General features: G+C 35.0%; 1 protein-coding gene across 1 annotated transcript in view; it reads left to right on the plus strand.

Moving 5' to 3' along the window:
• LOC136246427 (probable serine/threonine-protein kinase DDB_G0271682) overlaps positions 1-14081 on the plus strand; it is a 28126-nt gene extending 14045 nt beyond the window's left edge. The window contains exons 2-4 of the mRNA XM_066037852.1: positions 9904-10026; positions 10543-10618; positions 12372-14081. Coding sequence (XP_065893924.1) covers positions 9967-10026; positions 10543-10618; positions 12372-13858 — 1623 coding nt within the window. The 5' untranslated portion in view covers positions 9904-9966 and the 3' untranslated portion in view covers positions 13859-14081. The remainder of the gene's footprint in view (positions 1-9903; positions 10027-10542; positions 10619-12371) is intronic.
• The last annotated feature ends 11296 nt before the right edge of the window (positions 14082-25377 follow it).

Consider the following 25377-nt stretch of genomic DNA (forward strand, 5'->3'; position numbering starts at 1 on the left):
TGAAAATAGATCGATATGCCCTAATAGTGTAGTCAGTGAAACTGCAAACTGCAACAGAGCACTCAAATGCATTGTACATAACACCTTAGATAGATACTCTCTAATAGAACAGCCGCTTCACTTACTCTAATAGAGCATTCACTAATTAAAATGTTCATAACTAATGTTGCTAACCTAGGAGCATAATGCAAGCATAATGGAAATAGGCTTGAGCCAATTATGCTTTGAAAATAGCCTATTTAACTTTCGATCAGTACTCAAAATCCAGCCTATTATGCTCAAAATTACGCTTTTAAAATCAAGATTGTGCTCGAGAACTGACTGTTTTATTAGAATATATCTTCATTTCCTGACTGCAAGTGACTGTTCTATTAGAGTATTTTGATCTTATTATCATAAAGTGTGAATAATCAGTCAAAAATAGTAAAACGTATAGCAATGCAAGGTTTTTTGATATGAAATGCAATAGTAGTGTGCAGTGTGTTCATGTTGTGCAGTATTTTTGGTGCGCGCATTGCGCATTTTAATTAAAATTCTTGAAAATCGTCCTATTATGCTGGCATAATGCTTGATACTTTTTCCAACCTATTATGCCGGCATAATTTGCGCAAGCCTGAATTGGAACACCTGGAAATCATAATGGAGAAAATTTTTGGGAAATTCCTGAAAGCGTTTTGAGTAAAATTTTGAGCATATTTTAATCAGGCCTACATAAAGGGAAAATCTTGATGGTAGCACAGATTACTTGTATTACGTACCTTGCAGTATAATAGCCAATTTAATATTGAACTGACATTGAAATTTGTGTGGCTATAGCTTAGTGACAAATGTTAAAACATAGGAATGTTTATGCATCCACAAGCCGTATTTTTGCAATACTTATCACAAATCAAGACACACGGTAGTGTGTTGTGCGGCCCAAGAAGCCGGCGCGCAACACCCGTGAGTATATTGACAGGAAGAACAAAAACGCAATTTTTGAACTTCCGTAGCTCTGTGCTGCCTTGATGAAACAAGACGGTTTTTGCTGTGGACACTCCCTCCAACTTCAGCACTCCACATTCCAAATCTGAGCGAGATCGCTTCACGTGTTCCCGAGATATGCGACTTCAAAAAAATTGGCTTAGTTTCTTCGTTTTTTCTCTTATTTTTCTTCCTCTTTTCGCATACTTATAAAAACTGCTATAAAACGCGAACGCTATATCCGATTGCCTTGAAATTTGGCACACAGAAGGGGCGTATAAAGGCGCATTTCGGTACCAACTTTGGCTGGAATATGATAAATAGGCAAAGAGTTATGAGCGATTATTCACGAAAAATAACACCAATATGTTGTCACGCCTACAGGGTAAACCGCGTATGAGAAGAAGCTGAAAATCGGTGGGTGAATAGGTTAACTATTGAACCTCAAATCTTTTGTGGTTAGAAAAAAATCGAGATTAAAACCAGGAAGATACAACGAAAAAACCAACAGTGTGTAACAATTATGCAATCCAGATTAGCTAATAAAAAACGACTTCTTGCCACGCCTACCAGATAAACCGCCTGGGGTTGAAAATCGTTGTACAGATGGAGTAATCATCTTACAAAGGCTTATCAATGGTGTAGAAGAATCAGACTTAAAGCCACGGAGGTATAACACGAAATCCAACTCGGTGCAGCGAGTGCGAGATCGAGATACTCTAATAGAGCTGTCAACCTAATAGAGCAGTCATCCTGAAGAGAATTCAAGAGATCAGCTAGAAACAAGTAACCTGTGTAGAAATCAGCTACAAACAATTCACCCTTTAGAGAGATCAGCTAGAAGAAGTTACCTTGTAGGGAGTTCATGCAACTATGGAAAGAGATGGTTCAGCTAGAAGAAATCACCTTGTAGAGTTCAGCTACAAAGAAACCACCATGTAGAGAGTTCAGCTACAAACAAATTGCCCTGTAGAGAGATCAATAGAAGAAGTTACCTTGCAGAGAGTTCAGCTACAAAGAAGCCATCATGTAGAGAGTTCAGCTACAAACAAATCTCCCTGTAGAGAGATCAGCTAGAAGAAGTTACCTTGTAGAGAGTTCAGCTACAAAGAAACCATCATGTAGAGTGTTCAGCAACAAACAAATCACCTGTAGAGAGTTCAGCTACAAACAAATCTCCCTGTAGGGAAATCAGCTAGAAGAAGTTTCCTTGTAAGAGAGTTCAGCTTCAAACAAATCACCCTGTAGAAACATCAGCTAGAAGAAATCACCTTGTAGAGAGTTCAGTTACAAAGAAACCACCATGTAGAGAGCTCAGCTACAAACTAGTGACCTTGTAGAGACATCAACTAGAAGAAGTTACCTTGTAGAGAGTTCAGCTACAAAGAAACCATCATTTAGAGAGTTCAGCTTCAAACATCACCTGTAGAGAGTTCAGCTACAGACAAATCTCCCTTTATAGAGATCAGCTAGAAGAAATTACCTTGTAGAGAGTTCAGTTACAAAGAAACCATTCTGTAAAGAGCCCAGATGCAAACAAATCACCTATACAGAATTCAGCTGCAAACAAATCACCCTGTAGAAAGATCAGCTAGAAGAATTCACCTTGTAGAAAGTTCAGTTACAAAGAAACCACCATGTAGAGAGTTCAGCTACAAACTAGTGACCTTGTAGAGACATCAGCTAGAAGAAGTTACCTTGTAGAGAGTTCAGCTACAAAGAAACCATTCTGTAAAGAGCTCAGCTGCAAACAAATCACCTGTACAGAATTCAGCTACAAACAAATTACCCTGTAGAGAGATCAGCTAGAAGAAGTTACCTTGTAGATAGTTCAGCTACAAACAAATCTCCCTGTAGAGACATCAGCTAGAAGAAGTTACCTTGTAGAGAGTTCAGCTACAAAGAAACCATCATTTAGAGAGTTCAGCTTCAAACATCACCTGTAGAGAGTACAGCTACAAACAAATCTCCCTTTAGAGAGATCAGCTAGAAGAAGTTACCTTGTAGAGAGTTCGGCTACAAAGAAACCATTATTTAGAGAGTTCAGCTTCAAACATCACCTGTAGAGAGTTCAGCTACAAACATATCTCCCTGTAGAAAGATTAGCTAGCAGAAGTCACCTTGTAGAAAGTTCAGTTACAAAGAAACCACCATGTAAAGAGTTCAGCTACAAACTAGTGACCTTGTAGAGACATCAGCTAGAAGAAGTTACCTTGTAGAGAGTTCAGCTACAAAGAAACCATTCTGTAAAGAGCTCAGTTGCAAACAAATCAGTGTACAGAATTCATCTACAAACAAATCATTCTGTAGAGAGATCGTCTAGAAGAAATTACCTTGTAGATAGTTCAGCTACAAACAAATCTCCCTGTAGAAAGATCAGTTAGAAGAAGTTACCTTTTAGAGAGTTCAGCTACAAAGAAACCATTTTGTAAAGAGCTCAGCTGCAAACAAATCACCTGTACAGAATTCAGCTACAAACAAATCACCCTGTAGAGAGATCAGCTAGAAGAAGTTACCTTGTAGATAGTTCAGCTACAAACAAATCTCCCTGTAGAGAGATCAGCTAGAAGAAATTACCTTGTAGAGAGTTCAGCTACAAAGAAACCACCATGTAGAAAATTCAGCCACAAACAAATTGCCCTGTAGAAAGATCAGTTAGAAGAAATTACCTTGTAGAAAGTTCAGCTACAAAGAAACCATTCTGTAAAGAGCTCAGCTGCAAGCAAATCACCTGGACAGAATTCAGCTACCTGTAGAGAGATCAGCTAGAAAAAGTTACCTTGTAGATCATTCATCTACAAACAATTCACCCTGTAGAGAGAGTAACTAGAAAAAGTCACCTTGTAGAGTGTTCAGTTAAAAAGAAACCACCATGGAGATTTCTATAATAAAAATATGTATTATATATATAATTTATACATTTGCAGATAAAATATTTAAAGCACATCTCCTTCATCTTTTCTTCTTCCTGTGGTAAAGAAAAAAGATAGGTTAAAAAGCCCTAAAGCCAGCCATAGGCCAGCTTTGGGGTATACAAATACAAAAAGAAATGAAATCTAATCCAAAACAGCCAAGCTGTAAAAAAAGTGTGCGGCCCTCAAAAAGGCTATGGTGAAAAAAGATGTGAAATCCAAGGTGGCGGCCAAGAAATGGCTGTGATGGTAGGTTAATGGTAAAAATTTTAATAACGACAATTCAGATGAATTTGGTGCCGCTTGGTCTTGGCACAAAATTCACCTGAATTGTCATTATTAAAATTTTTACCATTAACCTACCATCACAGCCATTTCTTGGCCGCCACCTTGGATTTCACATCTTTTTTCACCATAGTCTTTTTGAGGGCCGCACACTTTTTTTACAGCTTGGCTGTTTTGGATTTGATAATACTTTGCTTGAGAGTGTTTCACTGCATGAAGGTAGTCTAGCTAACTTTGTTTCAACTACTTGTGGCTGGAAAACTAATTAGCTGATGTGTATGATGAAATATGCTTCTTATATGCCTATAAATTACTTCTGGAGAAGTTTATCAGCATGGAGTCTTGAGAAATGAAACAACTAGCTCCAGTATTGATGGGTATTAAAAGCAAAAGAAGAATGTGGAAATAGTACTGTGGGTTAGATACTGTATGAAAATATAAGGGAGACATTTTTCAGAAGTAACGGAAGGAGTTATCATTAGATGTGACCAGATTTGTGACCGCATTTTGGAAATCACCCATAGGGGTGCATTTGGCACCTAAAATATGAGACTGGATTTTGGAAAATCAGTCTCAATGTCACATTTTACAACTGGAATATTAATAATAAAAAATGACATTACAAACATCTACTCAGCCTTGCAGTGATTAGATCAGTAGTGAACACCATAAATTACACGAAATCCTGTAAAATATTCTACTAGGTGCATAAGTGCTTTAGTGGTGACTCATATAAGTGTGGATTTCTGTGTATGTAAAATGTGACATTAAGACTGATTTTCCAAAATCAGGTCACATTTAATGATCAAATCACAAACTTTATAATGCAAATCTACCTGTTAATGGTTGTAAGTCATTCTCGGTACATTAAAGTAGAAGAAAAATCTTAAAATTGTTTAAAACTGTGCTCTGCTCTTATTATATAGTAACCCACTAAACATGAAAATTCTAATTATTTCACGAGCACCCATATGGGTGATATTGCAAAAATTCAGTCACACTTGTGGCTACACATTTTACATGTGAGTAAACAAAATGTTGTAACAGTTTTCTCCTTACACTGATTAAGCTGTTGTTTTTATCAAACTGTAGCCAGTTACTGAAGTTACACTCATGAAAATTTCAGGCAGTTATATGCTGTGATACAAAAATTATGAAGTTTCAAAGTTTAAAATATGGGTCAAATTTTGTGCATGAAAAGGTAAATTTTGTAAATCCGGTTACAAATTTCAAGCATAGTAGGCCCAAGCCTATGTAACAGTAAGGATAGATTTTCAAATGGATTATACATTTAGTACATATGTACGCATCGTGCACTCGGTGTGATCCAGTACTGTTGGATTATAATGGAAACAGAGAAATGTTGGTAGCATTTTTTATCAAGAATGTATGCTTGCCATACCATTACCATGTCTACTGCAAGCACAAAATTAACAAGGCTTGAGATTTTCACCGTAAGACATTACTTCATCCCGACTAATACCTTTTGACATATGTATGATGCACTCATCACGGATTTGCCTTTGTCTTCCTTTGTGTTCCATATCTTTTCGCTGATAATGAAAGTTATGGTAGTGTACCAATTTTTTGTGCTCCTATTTCAAAATAATAAAATAAATATTGTCCATGATTTTTGCATCACTCCTCCAGCAGTTGAAGGAAACAGATTGGTTGTAGAGTAGCTTCATGTATTGTTAGTGTGTAGGTCAGTGTAAAGGGCAGACTATAGTCAAAACCTATATGTATTTCTTATTAATAACTAGACAGTATAGAAGTGTATATGTTGTATGGTGTAGTCTCTCATACATCTGGCACTATTCTATCCTTTGATGTAGTGTTATCAATGGTGGATCCAGGATGGGGAATTTGGGGCAAACGCCGTCCCACTTTCCTCACCTTATGGAGGAGCCAGCAAAACTTCTGATTAAAATACTGAACTTTCTGTCAGGCCAAGATCAGTTTAAACAACTCATGAAAATATGTACATTTACCAGTATTGAATACAAATTTGCCTGAAACCAAAGCAAACCAAAGTCAAACTAGCTGTGAAATAGTCACCCAGAACCTTTGTGCGTGCTAAGCACCTCTAAAAATAATTATTGTGTTGCTGTTGTTTAAGACATTCACAGTCTTTAAACAGCTTTTAAGACTTCACAACCATCTGCAAAGGCCAAAATGGCAAAAATCAACAGTGAGACACTACTAAGAGGTGATTATTTGTTGCGTCAAAAGTGCAGCAACTAACAATCTGGCTCTCCCCAACCAGTTACAACTTAGTCTTTTTGTGTCCGTCCCCTTGCCAGCTCCTGGATCCGCGCCTAGTTATAGTAGTTCATTAGAGATGAATAAAGTCTACAAAAAGTATAACAAATACTTAGAAATTTTACAAGCTAGAAGAAATCACTACAATAATAAAATACTTAAACAAGGGGAATCATAAACTAAAGTACAAATATAATCCTTACATTAGTCATGCTTATCATATGGGCTAATCCAGGAATTACAGTTGTACCTCAGCTGATGACTCACCTCAGAGGTGGATCCAGAGTTTGACAAGGGGGATGCACCATAATCAGGGTAGTTGGTACAGTAGCTTTATAAGCTGCCCCTAGAAGAGTTAAGTGTTTCACATAATTATTTCAGGACTGAAATTTTTAATGCAGCGTAGATTTATGTGGCAATATCTAATCAGAATAATAAATCATACTTTGTAAGTGTTTATCAAGAGCTGCATGTAGGGATCAGTGTCAGTCACAAGTTCCACTATAGAACCTAATGTAAATTGTCATATTACATGGAAAGGACTAAGCTACAAAATTCCTTGTACGTTACACCACTAAGTGTGCCCATGGGTTGGTATTACAGTGTTCATACTCAGTGGAGGATTCTTAATAGTGTTACACACAGTAAGTCTGACTATTCTATTGAAGTATTTTACTGACTGCTCTATTGGAGTATCTCTATCTTGTGTATAAATTTGAGTGAGGGGGACACATGCCTCTCTTCTGGATCTGCCAGTGCACCTAGTTTAAGCACTTTTCATTGCAATAAACCATTGATAATAAACTGCTTGTAAAATTTCTAATGTTTCCTTAATATCGTCACACAGTGCAATAGTACTGGTACATGAACAAAAATAGATTTCAATATATAAATCAAATGTTTCTCATAAATAACAGCGAAAGTTTATTTCTTTAATAAAGACCTGTAGTTGTGTGTATTCTTAGCATACTTGTTGAAATATAATTTTGTTGCAGGCAACAAACTGAATTTATGTACTGTAAATACCAAGTATTTTCACTGTAGCCAAGACATTCTATGCACCTGGTGCATGTTAAACTGTACAGTACTTCTGCCTTAACATATACTGTACCTAATTGTAGACATCATGCTTTAATATAATAGCTAAACCACAATGTAATAAAGATTTAATGCTATGAACTAGTTACATTTTGTGGTGCTTCCAGCTGGTGTGTGTGCTGTGCATCTGATTATGGAAATTATTTCTCCACCACCCCCACATGATTAGAATTATTTTTATTAAGTAGTAGCAGCTACATACTGTCACAACTACTCTCAATGATCAATGATAACAGGAGCGGATCCAGGAGCTGGCAAGGGGAGGGGCACAAACAGGCTAAGTTGTAGATGGTTGGAGAAAGCCATATTCTCATTAGTTGCTGCGTTTTTTAATCAGCAAATAATCACCACTTAGTAGTGTCTCACTATTGATTTTTGACATTTTGGCTTCTGTAGATGGTTGTAGAGTCCTAAATACTGTGTAAAAGGCTATGAACCTCTTAAACGACAGTAATACGATAATTATTTTTAGAGGCGCTTAATACGCACGAAGGTGATGGGGGCAATTTCACAGCTAGTTTGCTTTGATTTCAGATAATTTTTTGTAATAAATGCAACTGAAATGCGCATATCGTTGTCATGAGTTAATGGATCTGGCCCTGACATAAAGTTTAGTATTTTAATCAGAAGTACCGTACGCAAGGAAATTTTGACGTCAAAAAAATTTGACAAATTCAGACTTCAGCAGATTTGATGAATAAAATGTTAATGAAAATGAAGAAATTGTAGGCAAAACCTGTACTTTTTAGGGTGCTTATAAACATTTGACGAATTTAAATTTGACAAAATTTTCTTGCATACGGTATATGGTTCCTCCAAAAAGGTTGGGGGGGGGAGCATTTACCCCAAATGCCCCGGATCCGTCATTGGATAATAGTTATAGTTATATTGATCAGTAGTAGCTACATACTATCACAACTATTCTCAATGATCAATGATAATATAGTTATATTGATCAGTAATAGCTACATACTATCACAACTACTCTCAATGATCAATGATAATCTAGTTATATTGACCAGTAGTAGCTACATACTATCACAACTACTCTCAATGATCAATGATAATATAGTTATATTTACCAGTAGTAGCTACATACTATCACAACTACTCTCAATGATCGATGATAATATAGTTATATTGACCAGTAGTAGCTACATACTATCACAACTACTCTCAATGATCGATGATAATATAGTTATATTGACCAGTAGTAGCTACATACTATCACAACTACTCTCAATGATCAATGATAATATAGTTATATTGACCAGTAGTAGCTACATACTATCACAACTACTCTCAATGATCGATGATAATATAGTTATATTGACCAGTAGTAGCTACATACTATCACAACTACTCTCAATGATCGATGATAATATAGTTATATTGACCAGTAGTAGCTACATACTATCACAACTACTCTCAATGATCGATGATAATATAGTTATATTGACCAGTAGTAGCTACATACTATCACAACTATTCTCAATGATCGATGATAATATAGTTATATTGACCAGAAGTAGCTACATACTATCACAACTACTCTCAATGATCAATGATAATATAGTTATATTGACCAGTAGTAGCTACATACTATCACAACTATTCTCAATGATCGATGATAATATAGTTATATTGACCAGTAGTAGCTATATACTATCACAACTACTCTCAATGATCAATGATAATATAGTTATATTGACCAGTAGTAGCTACATACTATCACAACTACTCTCAATGATCAATGATAATATAGTTATATTGACCAGTAGTAGCTACATACTATCACAACTACCCTCAATGATCAATGATAATATAGTTATATTGACCAGTAGTAGCTACATACTATCACTCAATGATCAATGATAGTACCAGTCTGCATTAATTGCCACTGTGATCAGTAAAAAAAATGTTTTTGATATGATAACTATAAATTTTGTAAGATAAAATTTATGTACAGATGTTATACTTCTAGACTAATAAACTTACTGTTATCCAATGAAAAACTTACTGTTATCCAATGGAGAATTATTGCAATAAAATTTCGTGTATTAAAGGTGATGTTCCTTAGTACTAATATAATAGTAAACAATCTTAAATGGAAAGCTTTGTTGACTGTAGCAATCCACAATGTCTCTGTTTTATTGATTAACTTTAGTGGGCCCTATATAATTGTTCTGTTATGGTTACAATACTACTGTAGGTGACTTATAAAAATCAAGCCCTTATAATTACAGTTGTTCATTTGTCACATCAACCATTTGACCACACAACACACCTTTGTGTGTCCTGATATGTGACTGAATTCTATATTAAAATTAATTATATTGTGTTTACTATGTATAGTAATAATCTTGCCATTTTACTAATGTAGAGAGATGGCTTTTTTCTTACTTCTAAAAAGACACCACTGGAAAGAGCAATTGATGACAAGAAGATGGACATCGTCTATTGTATAGTCAAAGAATTCAATAAAGATATTTCCTGTGTTGATCAGGTATAGTCCATATTATAGCTACATACTTATGTTGAAAATTTGTGGTATGCCCTGTGTGAATACCTGTGGTTCCTTAACTATTTTATGTTTCATATATTATTTTCTTATTTTCTTACAATTATTGTCAGAAGAGATGTATGATGTATGAAAGCTATACATAGCAGGGGTAGATCCAAGAGGGTTTTCTGAGATTTCCAGAAACTGGTCAAGTGTATCCAGATTGACTTTCCATTGATCTTGCAAAGGTTTATCAAATTCTCTAATAGAGCAATCAACTATTTTAATAGAAAGGTAGCATTTTGCATTAAAAAAACTAGTTTGTACCAATGTAGTAAAATAGCTAAGTCATATTTCAGAGTATTAATCAATGCCTGAAATTTTCCATCCCCTCAAACCTTCAGAATATCTTCGCTTCACATATGTCCACTCTTAATTCTTTAGCCTGCACCTAATATGCCAGCAGATGAAGTCTACATCAATTATTAACAATATAGATTATGTTTGACATGTCACTAGGGTTACCAAGCAAAGATTAACAAAATGATTCAAGATTATGAAAGATCTCATCCATCATTGATGATTCCACCCCAAGGTATTACAATAGTTGAAAGTATCTGACTTGTTTGTACATTTCTATTACATTCCTTGAACTATACAATCCATGCAAGAGATGCTTGGATGAGGCACTTAAAAGGCAAAATAATTATTTTTATAAGCCTCAGCAGAAAACGGAAAGACTGAACTATGGGTAGCCACAAGACAACGTATTAGTCTTTCAAAGAAAATGGGACCTTAACAATTACATGTTCATGATTGTTGACAGAGTAGCATGTTCTGTATTGATTGGATGCATTATTATTAGTCCATAAGTGACAGTTTAGAAATGCTTCCCTACCCATTGAGCTGTTTATTTACTACATAATATGTGACCAGATTTGAGAAAAGATACCTTTTCCACACATTTTACATAGCAGGAAACAAAATGTCATAACAGTTGACTCCTTATACTGATTAAGTTGCTTTTTACATCAAACTGCAGCCAGACACTGTAGCTTCATTCATGGAAACTTCAGATGATTATATGTAATGATTAAAAGGGTATGAAGTTGAAAAGGTTGAAAACGTGGTCACAATTTGTGTGTGAAAAGGTACCTTTTTACAAATCTGGTCCCATATATTTAAAAACTCATGTCAAGTCAACACCTGGCTACTCTAGAAAAGTTATTTAATTGTTTTTACAGTATTCCAATAATTTGTCATGCATGACACATTCTGTATATAGAAAATTTTAAACATGCATTAACGATATCAAATTTTGAATTCTACAAAATGTACATTTCCATCATCAGGTAAAGTTTACCATACACTTTCAAAACTCAATGAGTTTCCCTCTATGTAGTTACAGTATATGTCCAAAACAAAACTGTGAGAGAACAGTGTAACTTTACAAGTCCACATTTTGTCCATCAGTGGTTTTCTGCATTGTAAACCATTTCTCAAATAAATATACAGAAAAATTTTACATTATACAAACAAGTCAGATTCCAGTAAAGCTGATTGCATAATTATGTATATTTTGTAAAACTGCACAGTCATGTATATCATCATACAATCATAATATGGAGTCCAGAAAATGGATCTATGGCTTATGTCAGTGACTCGTAATATGACTTGGATTATTTACATGTAAACAAAATGACACCTGTATAAAATGGTCACTGTATAATACATAAGATCGCATGAGCATTGAAATATTTCTAGAAGACGTATTCATTATGTACAAAGCAATTTGCTTAATCTAACCACCTGCTAATTAGTATCTGTTTTCACAAACTAGCCAATTTGTAAGACATCAACATACAAAAGTGTTCTATCATGTAGTTACCGTGATAGAGCACTTTTGTATGTTGATGTCTACTGTGATAGAACACTTTTGTATGTTGATGTCTTACAGATTGGCTGGTTTGTGAAAACAGATACTAATTAGAATGTCAAAAATATCCTGCATTTTCAAATAGCATGTGTTCACCAGTTAACTTCTCCCTGATCAACCAAGCCACAAGTTTACTTCCCTGATCAACAAGCCATTAGCTTCCGTGTATGGTACTGTATTCACAAGTTAAGCTATTTGTTGCAATTGAAAAGGCTATATCAGACTAAGCTGGTCACATATACAAATGACAAACAGATTAATGCTAGTGGAGTGATGTTTATCATTCCACAAGCATCACAATTTCTGTTGACATGTATATTATTACCTCTTAGCTTTATGATGTAATTTTATTTAGCAACCTAGGTACAGTATTCAGACAAACTTATTGTAATCTATTCTTGGTAACATTTAGCCACACCACAAAATATGATTGCTGGCGTACAACAGCTTAAAGTGGTGGATAACTATCAAAAGAAACGGAGCCAGCCACGACATCAACCTCTAGATCAGCATCAAGTACAGCATCAAAAGAGCCGGTATCCACAATGTCAACCACAAACCCAGCACCAAGAACAACAGCAAAGGAGCCATCATCAACAGGAACAGCAACCAGACAAGCATCAAGTACTACAACAGCAACAAGAACAAACTCAGCCACTACAACTGCAGATAAGCAATTTGGTGATACAATTCCAACAACTCCAAACAACAGTTATAACAGAGCAACAAAAGTCACAATTGTTATCATCTACGTTAGCTGCTGAACAAGAAAGGTTAAAATCTCTAGAGAGAAGATGTCAATTGATAGAATCTTCCCTAGCTGCTGAACAGAAAAGGTCTCAATCTCTAGAAGCAGCTCTGGCTTCTGAACAGGAGAAGTCTCAGTCAATAGAATCAGCTCTAGCTTCTGAACAGGAGAAGTCTCAGTCAATAGAAGCAGCTCTAGCTTCTGAACAGGAGAAGTCTCAGTCAATAGAATCAGCTCTAGCTTCCGAACAGGAGAAATCTCAGATACTAGAAGCAAGATGTCAAACTTTGGAATCTAGCTTGGCAGCTGAACAGCAGAGGTCCCAGTCAAGATATCAGAATCATGAGGAGAGGCTGAAAGAAGTTGAGGACACAGTTGAACAATTGTGGTCAATCTCAAGGGATGAAGTCAACCTTACTAATAAGATTATAGGCACAGGAGGATGGGGATATGTCACTGAAGCTAATTTCAGAGGAAGGAGAGTGGCAGCTAAATGTCTTCATATGGCCATCACATCTCAACATAACCAGCAGCTGTTTGCTAAAGAAATGAAAATGTTTGCTCGTTGCAGGCATCGCAATCTCCTAGAATTCATTGGAGCTGTTCCAGACCACCCAGCTATCATTGTCACAGAGTTGATGGACACCAACCTCAGAGAAGCCTTGAGTGATGGAAGTGCTACTCCAAACCATATCCATCCCATCTGCATGCATGTAGCTCAGGCACTATTGTATTTGCATGGCATCCAGCCTCACCCCTTAATCCATCGTGATGTCAGTGCTCCCAATGTCCTACTGAAGGCTGTTAATATGGGATGGATAGCCAAGTTGTCTGATCTTGGCTCAGCACAATTTGCTAATATTGCACAGACCCTTGCTCCTGGATGTGTGGTGTATGCTGCTCCTGAAGTTCGTCAAGAAAGTTCTGCTCGTAATCAGACCACTAAGATGGATGTCTACAGTTATGGAGTGCTCTTGATCGAGATCCTTACCAGACGTATGCCTCTTGGTAATGTTGCAGATCTGATCGCTGCTATCCAACCAACATGGCCAAAGTTTGTTCCACTGATCAGGCAGTGCACTACTAATGAGCCATCCAGGAGACCAACAATGACAGAGATAATTGACACACTAAATACCATAACTATATGAAATGAACATCTTGCTGAACTGGTATAGCTAATTTTAGGATGCTTCAATAAAAAATAAGCAGTTTGATATTTTTGTACTAATTACTTTTTGAACTTTTGTTTTTTGTTAGGAATTTTTAATGCTATAATTAATATAGTTGCTAATCAGTTACAGAGTGTGTATTTTGATTTTAAAGTACTGCACCTCAAATGATTTCATAAGAACTGATTATCATCTAAAATAATATCTGTGTATATGATGTAAGCTATAAGAGGGGAAGTATAAATAATTGAGAGAGCTTAACTTTGAATATTTTAAAATTATATTGTATTATGACAAGGTAGGAAATGTTGTGAAATATACAGTGAGATATCAATTACCATCAATTGGTTGAGAAGCAAGATTCAGGAGCTTAGTATGCTTAGTAAGTGCATATGTGACCAAATTTTGGAAAATCATCCATATGGATGCATTTGACACTTAAAATATTTAATGACCAAATAAAAAGCCTTATAGTGCAAATCTACCTATTGATGGTTGTATATGCCATTCTCAATACCTTAAAGTACTAGAAAATTCTAGAAATATGTATGTAACTCTCCTCTGCTCATAATAGAAGCCCACTAAACATGGAATTCTAATTATTTCATGCATGCTCATATGAGTAATTTTCCAAAATTCAGTCACATATTACCCTAAAATCTCTCCTATTATGACTACTATATAGTATACAATGCCTTAGTCTACATTTGTTTTTTTTAATTTAAAATAATTATTCATTTTAGCCCTATAACAACCCTTACCTTAATCTCCCAAGTATTGCACAATTAATTTACATAGCTATTGCTTTAAATCTCCTATGAAATACATTAAGCAATCATGATAACACTTTTAGGACTAGTTCTCTACTGTTCGGTGGGCTGAGAGCATTGTTGCAATCAAGAATAATCCACTTAGGATTGTGTTAGATTTAATGTAAAATAATATTTTCAATCATTTTAATTTTACCAGAAATATGGTAGATTTATTGACAACGTTTGGTGTTTCATTGGATAGCAAGACACAACAGTGTTCAGCTACAAGCAGAAAAAAAATTGGAGTAGAGAAGGTAGTCTATAATGATTCTATGACAGGAATAAGATTACTCATTGGTGCTAGGCTTGAGCCAATCATGCTTTGAAAATTGCCTATTATGCTTTTGAGCAGTCCTCAAAAATCCAGCCTATTATGCTCATAATCACATAGTGATTTAGTTTGCCATACATTAGTCTCAATAGTAGGAGTGCAATTAATCCCAAATCACATGGCCTTGTTTCTGTAATTGCACTGTAAAGTAGCCAATAAAATAGCAGAATAACAGAAGCCTTTTAAGTGCAACAAGAAAGTGATATAATGAATAGCCAATGAAATAAGCTGACAATAGAAGCATTTTAAGTGCAACACATGTAGCCAATCAGAATTGCAGATATATGAAGCCTTTTAAGTGCAACAACAAATGATGTAATATATAATTTATGATGATTGTAAGTGTCTGAAACAGTTAGCTAGTTACCATATAATTATGTGATCAAATTTGTAAAATCAGCCATATGGTCGCACATGAAACAATTTGAATTTTATTATTTTAAGGTGATGCTGTTTAGTGCAGGGTCCAGTTTTAAAAGTATTTCAAAAACTTCATTGTAATTCAAGGGATTGAGAATTGATTAACAACTGAATTTACACCATAAACCTTATTATTTTTAATCACTACTTTAAGCATCAAATGTACCCATATATATGAGTAAGTTTCCAAAAGTCAGTCACATAATTATTATCTTGAAATATGTTTGTGTAATGGCCAAGTAAGTAATTTTTTTGCTGTGCTAGGCTGACTTAACATGTAGTGTTGGGAGCTTTAAAATTGGCTCCCTTTGGTACCAGTATTGCCAGGAGATCATTAAGTCCTTCACACTCATTATACTATTAGTAGGGCTGCCCAGAGAAATTAAGGGGCTCAGGGCAAAGAGTTAAAGTGGGACCCCAGGGTCAAGGAGGGTTCCACTCTGAATCACAACTTCAGCCTAGAAGTCAAATCTATTAGAGTATAATTATCAATCTTTTAAACAGGTATTCAAGGGGCTCTTGATGGGCCCCCTTTCAGGCTGGGACCCAAGGAAAAATGGCCCAGTCCCCCCTCCCCCTGTGGGCAGCCCTGACTCTTGGTATAACAAAGCGACTACTAAGAGAAGTTCCACTACATATAATTTTATCACACATGTATAACTTGAGTTGTGTGTTAGAGCTCTCTATTCAAACCCAAACTGTAGGATAACTACACAAGTATGTATTGTGTATAGTGTAGGTGGATTAACTCTTATGTAGTATGTGATCATACAGTGTTTAAGAGCATAGTCAGGATTTTTCAAGGAGGGTTTCCAAAAGCACAGCAATGTTGTCCATGCAGCAGCAGCAGCTGGAGAAGACACCTTTAATGTTACTTTACTTGAACTCAACAGACTGCTATATTGTGTGAATGGAGTAATGTTATACATAGTAAATAACCATAATTTGTAACCAGGCCTGTGATAACAAGCATGTGGACACATAAAATTGGTCTTGTTTTCCAACATTTCATGACTCATAACTTTTATGTCACAGTCCTATGGCCATGCAATTGTTATCCCTTATGGCCCATTTAATTAGCTATACAATTGTAAATATATAGTCTATTTGATTGCAAATAGTTTCAGAATGTAAACAATCTATTCCATTACTGAGATATGACATTTTATGTGATGGGGTGTAGTTTGTGCCCACACCCTATTTTCACTAGCTCAATCACATTGTATAACTCCCTAGGAGACATCTATTTAGCTAATACATTGGCTTATACCAGATTTGAGAAAAGGTACCTTTTTCACACACAAAAGTTGACCCATTTTTTGGACTTTACGCTTCATAATGTTTTGATCATGGCATATAATTGCTTGAACTTTTCAATGAATGTAGCTACAATATCTGGCTACATTGTGATACTAAGAGCACGTTAATCAATATAAGGAGTCAAGTGTTACATCATTTAGTTTGCTGATATGTCAAATTTGTGGAAAAGGTACCTTTCCACGAATCCGGTCACATATAATACAGACACTAATCTACTGACAATACCAGTGATTTGTAAGCAATCAACAAATAGTATAGCGGCATAACCCCCTAAATTGGCAATATTGTGCACTTTTTCATAAAGCCATGAAACTTTCCACATAAATAGTACTCCTCATGACATGTAATTTTAGTTATAGTGCCATCGCTGAGTTGACCTTTGGTGAACTTTATGGCCATTTTTGTACAGAAAATTGATCATTTTTGTCTTTAACTCCCTGAGGCAGTAATTAACTTGTTAAAACATGGTACCAAACAAAAGATCTTGCTGATAGAAACAACTTGGGTTTTATTTGAAGCCAATAGGTGATTTCATTACAAAGTTATGATCATTATTACTAGCTGCAAAATTTGATAATTTTTACCTGCCCTCAAGGTGTGAATTATCTGTGGGCAGATAATTATGCATAAATTTATCAAATTTTGCAGCTAATAAAAATACTCATAACTTAAGAATGAAATCACCTATTGACTTCAAATAAAAACCAAGTTGTTTCTATCAGCAAGATGTTTTGTTTGGTGCCATGTTTTAACAAGTTAATTACTGCCTCAGGGAGTTAAAGACAAAAATGATCAATTTTCTGTACAAAATGGCAGTAAAGGTCACCAAAGGTCAAATCAGCGATGGCACTATATCTAAAAATACATGGATTGAGGACTACTATTTATGTGGAAAGTTTCATGGCTTTATGAAAAAGTGCACAATTTTTGGGTTGTGCCGCTATACTAAAATACATTATTTTACCCTGAATGACAATTTTTATTAGAAGATGATGAACTGTTGTTGATCATTTCCAACACTTCCTTCTCACAAGACTTAATGGATATTTATACGAATATTCTATTAGAGTATTTGAATAACTTTCAACAGGTCCCATCTGTGGATCCTTATGAATTAAATCTTACTATAAATTATTGCTCTGTACTGCATGCTGCACTTTTGTGCTGCCAAATTTAGCATGTTAGTACTATTTCATAATAGTGTGTTAAGTTGATATATAACAGAGCAGTCATACAGTCTAATATTTAAAACTATCAGCAGATTACATTCAATGTATACATCTTATTGCCTTACTGCTTCATAATCATGCTAAAAATTGAATTACAAAAAATCTATTAATTTGAGAATAATAAATGTGACCCGGTCTGCGAAAAGGGCTCTTATAGCCTTTCCAATTATCCATGTTTGGCTAATCATAACTCCTAATCTACTACAGCTATCATCATGTAATTACACCCACAGCTACTGCCAGGTTAGGGTTGTTGAGTGACCAATTTGTAGGCTTGTACCATATTCACCAGTCAAGTTATGGGTTACCATATATATGCAATTGGAAAGGCTATAAGAGCCCTTTTCGCAGACCGGGTCACAAATATACATTTTGAAATGATCAGAGCATGATGAGAGCTATTTGAGAACTCTGAATAAAGAATGAGTGAAAATTTGAGCATAACTCTTGCCTGAGGCTTATATTGGTCACTTTTCACTCTGACAGCATTTGGCAATCAGAAATCAAAAGTGCTTATATAATTACTCTGAAAATGGGACCAGCTTTAGAGATACCAAAATTCAAAAACATATAATATTATTTAGTTAGCTGGCTACTATTTAGAATCATCACTAACAAGTCCATCCTGGCATTCATTGTTAATTATATAGGTGTTCAAGAATATTAAGCAATGCTATTACCCATCGTCATTCTTTTTGCTAAAACAATAATTTTTAAAATCCATTCAATAAATTAATCACATTTGAGTGACTTGTATAGGCAAAGAATTGAAAGAAATAATATGTGCAAAGTTGAATAAAAGTCAAACTTATCATGACATTTGTGACAATAGAAAAATTGTACTTCAGTTTCGATATTTTTGAAATTTGTTGGACATTCATTAGTTAAATTGTAAGTAATTCTGCCAATATAGCAAGGCTGTGAATAAGGATGTGTTGTCCTTCAACAAGTATAAAGTCGCAAGTCTAAGTTTCGATTTAACATTAATAATTATTTCACATTTATTTCACATTGCAATCATTATTAGGTTGCTTTTCGTTTTTGAATTCGTGATCATGTTTCACTGATTGCTTTATTAGAGTAATTTACTATTGTGTGACTGTTCTATTGACTGCTCTATTAGGGAAACTTGATATTCTCCCAATATTGGGACATACAAACAACTGGGCATGTATTATGCACTACTAAATTTTAGTTGACAATATCAAAAGTTCATAACGTAGATCTATTAAACTGGGACAACCATGCAATATCAACTATAATATCAGGAAAAGTTTATCAGAAGCTTCTCAGTCAGTAGCTAACTAGAAGGAGATAATACATCAGTCTTGTGTGTTACCTTTATATTGTTGTCAGTCCTGGAAGCCTTTCTGAATAAGGCAAGAAAGAATACAGTGGAGTGTATAAAATTAAAATAATTATAACAACTTTTATTCATTGTGCATACAAGACATGCTTAGTAAAGATGCTACAATAATATTATATTTTATTGACATCTTCTTTGTTACATTTTACAAATCCTAAACCCTCACTTGAAACCATGCTGTCCAACACAAGATTTGATCCTTCAGACAATTAAACACTACATATACTTAATACCTTGATCTGTAGAATTCTTTATTTCATTTTGACCATAATTGTAAACAGAAGTTATACACCAACATGTTATTTATTTACAAGAAATTGACACTAACAATGTGTATAGTGTATACTAGTCAATATCTCTGCCACCGTACAAAAATGAGTAATAATTCACTTTATGTAGTATTAAATAAAACTCTCATCAACTGGAGATGTGCAGTTATACCAATCTGCTATATAATTAAATGAGTTATCTAAACATTAAAGTTAGAGAACCTCTCCAGAGCTCTCTTAAAGACATCAGTATTTCCTAAAAATCCCAGACCTCACTTGTTCCATTGATTTTTATTTTATGATCCCTACTCAAAATTTCTAAATTTTCCTTATACTTGTTTGTTTAACACAATGATGACTGGTGAACCAATGTGGTATGCTTTGATGTGGTATTGCATACCGCTTTGATGTGGTATTGCATACCGCTTTGATGTGGTATTGCATACCGCATCAAAACAATGAATGGCAGCAGCCGGATAACATAGTAATGTAACTTGTGCCCTGACTAAATAAATTACCAGATTTGTTAAAAGGGATCTTCCCCACACACCCAATTTGCCAATTTTCACAATTCATGATTTAAAAAGTTCTTACCTTGAATGTTGGTCAATGGTGAGCACCAACATATAGCTCATTAGATAGTGAAAAGAATATCAGATTTGTATGCACATTGTATCTAAGTTATGGTTTTGCAAATTCGGTCATCACAGAGAATGACATAGCCATTGTTCTTAATGTTCAGCTTTGTTCTACCCATTATACAGCATTACAAACAAAGGAACATTACCAGTAGTGCATTAGCAATCCACTCACTAAAATAAAATCGATTCACTACAGAAATTGCAACTAAATCACCCTAGTAGAGAATTATATTCTGACAATTATTATAACACCTAAATATTGTCAGATTAGTGAGGATGTTGCTTCACTGTGTTAAATATATATATATATATATATATAGTAGACCTAATTACAGAGATGTTAGGTTAGAGAGGTGTTGTATATACATAGGTGAATATTACAACACTATTATGTGACCGGATCTGTGAAAAGGGGTCTTATAGCCTTTCCAAGTATATGTACTTTTCAATCCATAACTTGATTTGTGTGGATGTTACCAACCTGAAATTTGGTCACCTTACACTCCTTACTCCAAAATAGCTATATATATGATTTTGACTGGTTTTTAATTGCAGCAGGAAAAAACTGATTGTGGTTAATAAAAAGTTAGTATTAATTTTATAATACTAATCGTACAGGTGTGGAAAGACAAACACCTGTGAGGCCTGCTCATTACACAAATCACACAATACTACACCTAGATAATTAAATCTAATAAATAAATCATATTTATACAATATAATAAACTAAATAAACAAATTATAGTCAAGTGTTATAGGGTGGTAGCTAGCTATAGTGAATATCAATGTTGAAATCATTAATAGAAGGTGAATTGACAGTATCCCAAAGTAGGTTGTTCAGTTTACACATTATAATTATAAAATTAATCTTCAAGGTAGCTATGCATGCTCACTTCAGTCAGAACACTTGTAGTTGATATCAATTTGCATAATGTATTTTTAGTTGTTTACACATCTTTAAACATTGTAATGTCACATGTTATGGGGACATAAGTGTATATTATTATAGAGTCTTTCGCACTTTCTTCTGTTACACTAGACTAGCAGTGTGCCTATAAAGTATTTACAGATTTTGAGGTCTACATGTATTGTAATTACTAACACCAAATTAGTTCAGTTTTTAGAAAGTTTAAAGCTAGCCTGGTGAGGGAATAGGATGCAATGAGATCGGGCCTACAAAAAAAATATCATGTGGGCACATAAAGTTTGTTTTTAAATTTCAATCATAACCTTTGATATTTAAGCTATTGCCATTAAAGTTTTGGCACCTAAGTATTATCCATTTAACTGGCTATATAGTTACAGAATGCAGATATTCTATTCCAGTATTGATATGAACTGTTGCATGATGTGGTGTAGTTTGTGCCCACATGACCGGTCACAAACATTGAGCTATATGTACTGTATTATATTCCATTCATGTGCAAGTTGAGCTCGATCCTGAAAAACAGCTAAAAATTGTAAGTGGATCTTTTCTCAACATTTTAGCCAACCAGATGATTAATTGTGACAGCAAAGGTGTCAAACAACAGACACATACAGTTTGGTAGCTCCATTACAAGTTCAGGAAGAGGCTGTAATGGACACTGAACTTTTATGGCTTCATTATAAGAAATGTATGGTAAAAATTTAGATTGGCCGTAAATAATATGTCAGACATTTGAACAAAAAAAATTGAAATATTTTTAGTGGGTCAAGCAGCACTACAAGTGTGCCAAATATTAAGATTGTGTGTAATAGGCCGTCTCAGCAAAAACCTGCTTAGTTTTCACAACCATGCATTTTGAGAATAACAAAATGATGAAACTATGCATGCTACAAAGAAAAACATACGTAAACAAGTTTTAATCGAGCCATTACTGAAGGGAAGCAAGTTTCAAATCAATTAAATCTATGTACCATCTTGCTTGCCTGTTCATGGAGAGTTTGAATATCCTCGTTTTGTTTCATTAGCCCCAACAGTGTGCATGCCACATGTGCTTCCTTATGATGCAGCAAAATTGATGTTACTTCTTTATATAAAATTCCTTTATTGTAAGTGACTACAATGATAAAACTATTATATTGATTGATTTGCCAATTCATGAACGTGTAAGCCAAATCCCAACTCTGTAGACTAATGCAAATGAAAGTTATGGCAGCGAATTTAAACGCCTGCAGTTTATTTTCAGTAGAGTTGCTGTATATTTCGATTTCTTTGCTCTTCCTACCATCTAGTGCTATAATTCAAAAACTGCTAACCATAATTTGGACACCAGATAAAGCTGAGGAAATAAAATGAAATTCGGAAGTTGTGCGACCCAGGCAGAATTCGCTGAGATGGTCACATATTCATACATAAGCTTGCACACACACAATCACAAACACAGGGATTGTAAACACACATCTTAGAGAAGTCCCTTTTGACCACACTACTCTTATTAGTGCTCTCCTCCATCTCATCACTATCATCATCATCATCCAGTAGGACTAGTAATGTCCCATGACCTCCTGGTGTTCAACTCATCTGTCTTCTCTGTCACTGCACTAGCATGGGTACTTCTACTCCTTAAAACTGGGGTTTGAGCTAGTGGAGTTGATAGGTATATCATAACAGAAAACTAGCACACAATACAATGGACACCACAACTGGTTTATTTTTAACATACAGCTTCATACGTAGTTATAGTCATCTGACCACTAGAAGTTTGCATAACTACTAGGGTGTTTATTGTTACAGTAGTGGGAAGTGAGCTGGAGGATACTTACTGATCTAATCACATGTATGTATCATAGATCAATTTATGGTCACTTCTTTTTAGAAGAAGCGCAATGTCAAGTAATTGTAACTGTAATTTTTCTTCACCACACATCTTCCAATTCTATGAATATGGAAATCATAACTTAATGATTCAGAAATAAATTACCCTGAAATTTTCTTCATCCACTAAGCCACACTATTGACCAAATTTCAACCCAATATCCATTTCAATTCTGAAGTTGTGATTTATCAAAATTAGCATAATATGTACATGGAAGACCCCTTTTTGCAAATCTGGTTACATATACAAGTTATCACTAATTGTAAATAACAGCTTACATAGGTCCCCCTCAATATTATACAATAATGCACTAATATGGATATAGTATTTATAAAATTTATCCCTAAGGTGCACCAAGAACAATTAGCTACTATATACTTTATCTTGGCTACTCTACTTTGTTTTAATTCATCACAGATCAATTTATGGCCACTTCCTTTTAGAAGTAGCACAATGTCAGACAAGTAATTGTAATTGTGATTTTCCTTCACCAAAATGTTCCAAAATAGCACATGAGAGAATTGTGCACTAGTAAACTGATACATTTTAGATGATTTTAATGTTTAGTTTCTATTTGTAAAATTTAATGAACAGAGTATATACATTATCCTATTGTTGGGACTAATTCCTTATTGTTTTTAAACCAGGCGCACGCCCACAGCCGGCCGAAGGCCGGCTGTGGGCGTGCGCCAGGTCTACTGAAATTGTTTTCGTAAAAGTGTGTGTGTGTGTACCTATCTATCTACCTATCTACCTATGTTTTGTCCGTACGCACCCACGTGAGCAAAATCGTTTAATAACGATAAAAGCAGCTTTTACGTAAGAAGTAAAAGTGAAATGAAGTCTGTATTAAACTTCTGCACAGGTGAACTTTGCTCTGAGGTGGTTTCTTTTCGGCAGACTGAAATACGGGTGTGGTGACTTTCCTCAGACTACCTTCCCCTTGAGGTTTTCAGATATTTAGCAACTGAAAAACAACGGTGCAGGCCTCGTACACTGCCAGGAATAGCCTATCGCTTCGAGTTGAAAGGGGGCGTATCCCTTACGTACGCGAACGAAAATGAGGAGCAGCTTTGAGGCTTTGTCGAGAGAATTTGTGGGAAAAAACACGTTAGTCACACTATAAAACAGTCTAGAAGATAGTTTTGTGCGTAATATGTTGGTAAAAGCGGTTTATTTAACAAACGCTTCCTTAGCAGTGCATAGCAACGTAATTGAACGAATTACGAATATTTCATGAATTACGGATATTTCATGAATTACGAAATACAAGAAATAGCTAATTATATTATTGCACAACCCAAACTACCCTATTGTAAAGTAGTAATACATAGTTGGTTAATTCATAGTAGTATATACTGTCTATGGTTATTCCAGATGAGTTAGCTAGCTCCATGGCGCCTGGTTTTTAGAAGTAGCACAACATCAACTTGTTTGTTCTGGCATTACTAACCAATATCTACAAGTTTTACACAGGTCAATCTCAACTATGCATGCAGCTATCAATAAGTTTCAGTGAAATGTCTGAAATAAGAAGTACATATATTCCTGATGTTGCTTTATTGTGCTAAATATAATAGACTCAATTACAGAGGTGTAGGGTTAGAGAGGTATATTTTAATACTATGTGACTAGATCTGCGAAAAGGTCTTATAGCCTTTCCAATTGCATGTGTGCTTGGCAATCCATAACCTGACTTGTGTTTATGGTATTAGCCTGATATTTGGTCACCTTACACTCCTAACATAGCACTATTCCTGGATGTAATTTTAAAACAATAGGTTAAACATATAATGAGTTATGACTCATCAAACTTAGAAATTTTGGATAGACTATAACACCCCCTTTTGCAGATCTGGTCACATATACATAATATTATCTAATCCAAAACAGCCAAGCTGTAAAAAAAGTGTGCGGCCCTCAGAAAGGCTATGGTGAAAAAAGATGTGAAATCCAAGGTGGCGGCCAAGAAATGGCTGTGATGGTAGGTTAATGGTAAAAATTTTAATAATGACAATTCAGGTAAATTTTGTGAAGCGGCACAAAATTTACCTAAATTGTCATTATTAAAAATTTTACCATTAACCTACCATCACAGCCATTTCTTGGCCGCCACCTTGGATTTCGCATCTTTTTTCACCATAGCCTTTCTGAGAGCCGCACACTTTTTTTTACAGCTTGGCTGTTTTGGATTAGATTTCATTTCTTTTTGTATTTGTATACCCCAAAGCCGGCCTATGGCCAGCTTTGGAACTATTTTAACCTATGCTCTTTTTTTTTACTACAGGAAGAAGAAAAGATGAAGTAGA

The sequence above is a fragment of the Dysidea avara genome, chromosome 2 (genome assembly GCF_963678975.1).
Source record: "Dysidea avara chromosome 2, odDysAvar1.4, whole genome shotgun sequence".
Classification (NCBI taxonomy): domain Eukaryota; kingdom Metazoa; phylum Porifera; class Demospongiae; order Dictyoceratida; family Dysideidae; genus Dysidea; species Dysidea avara.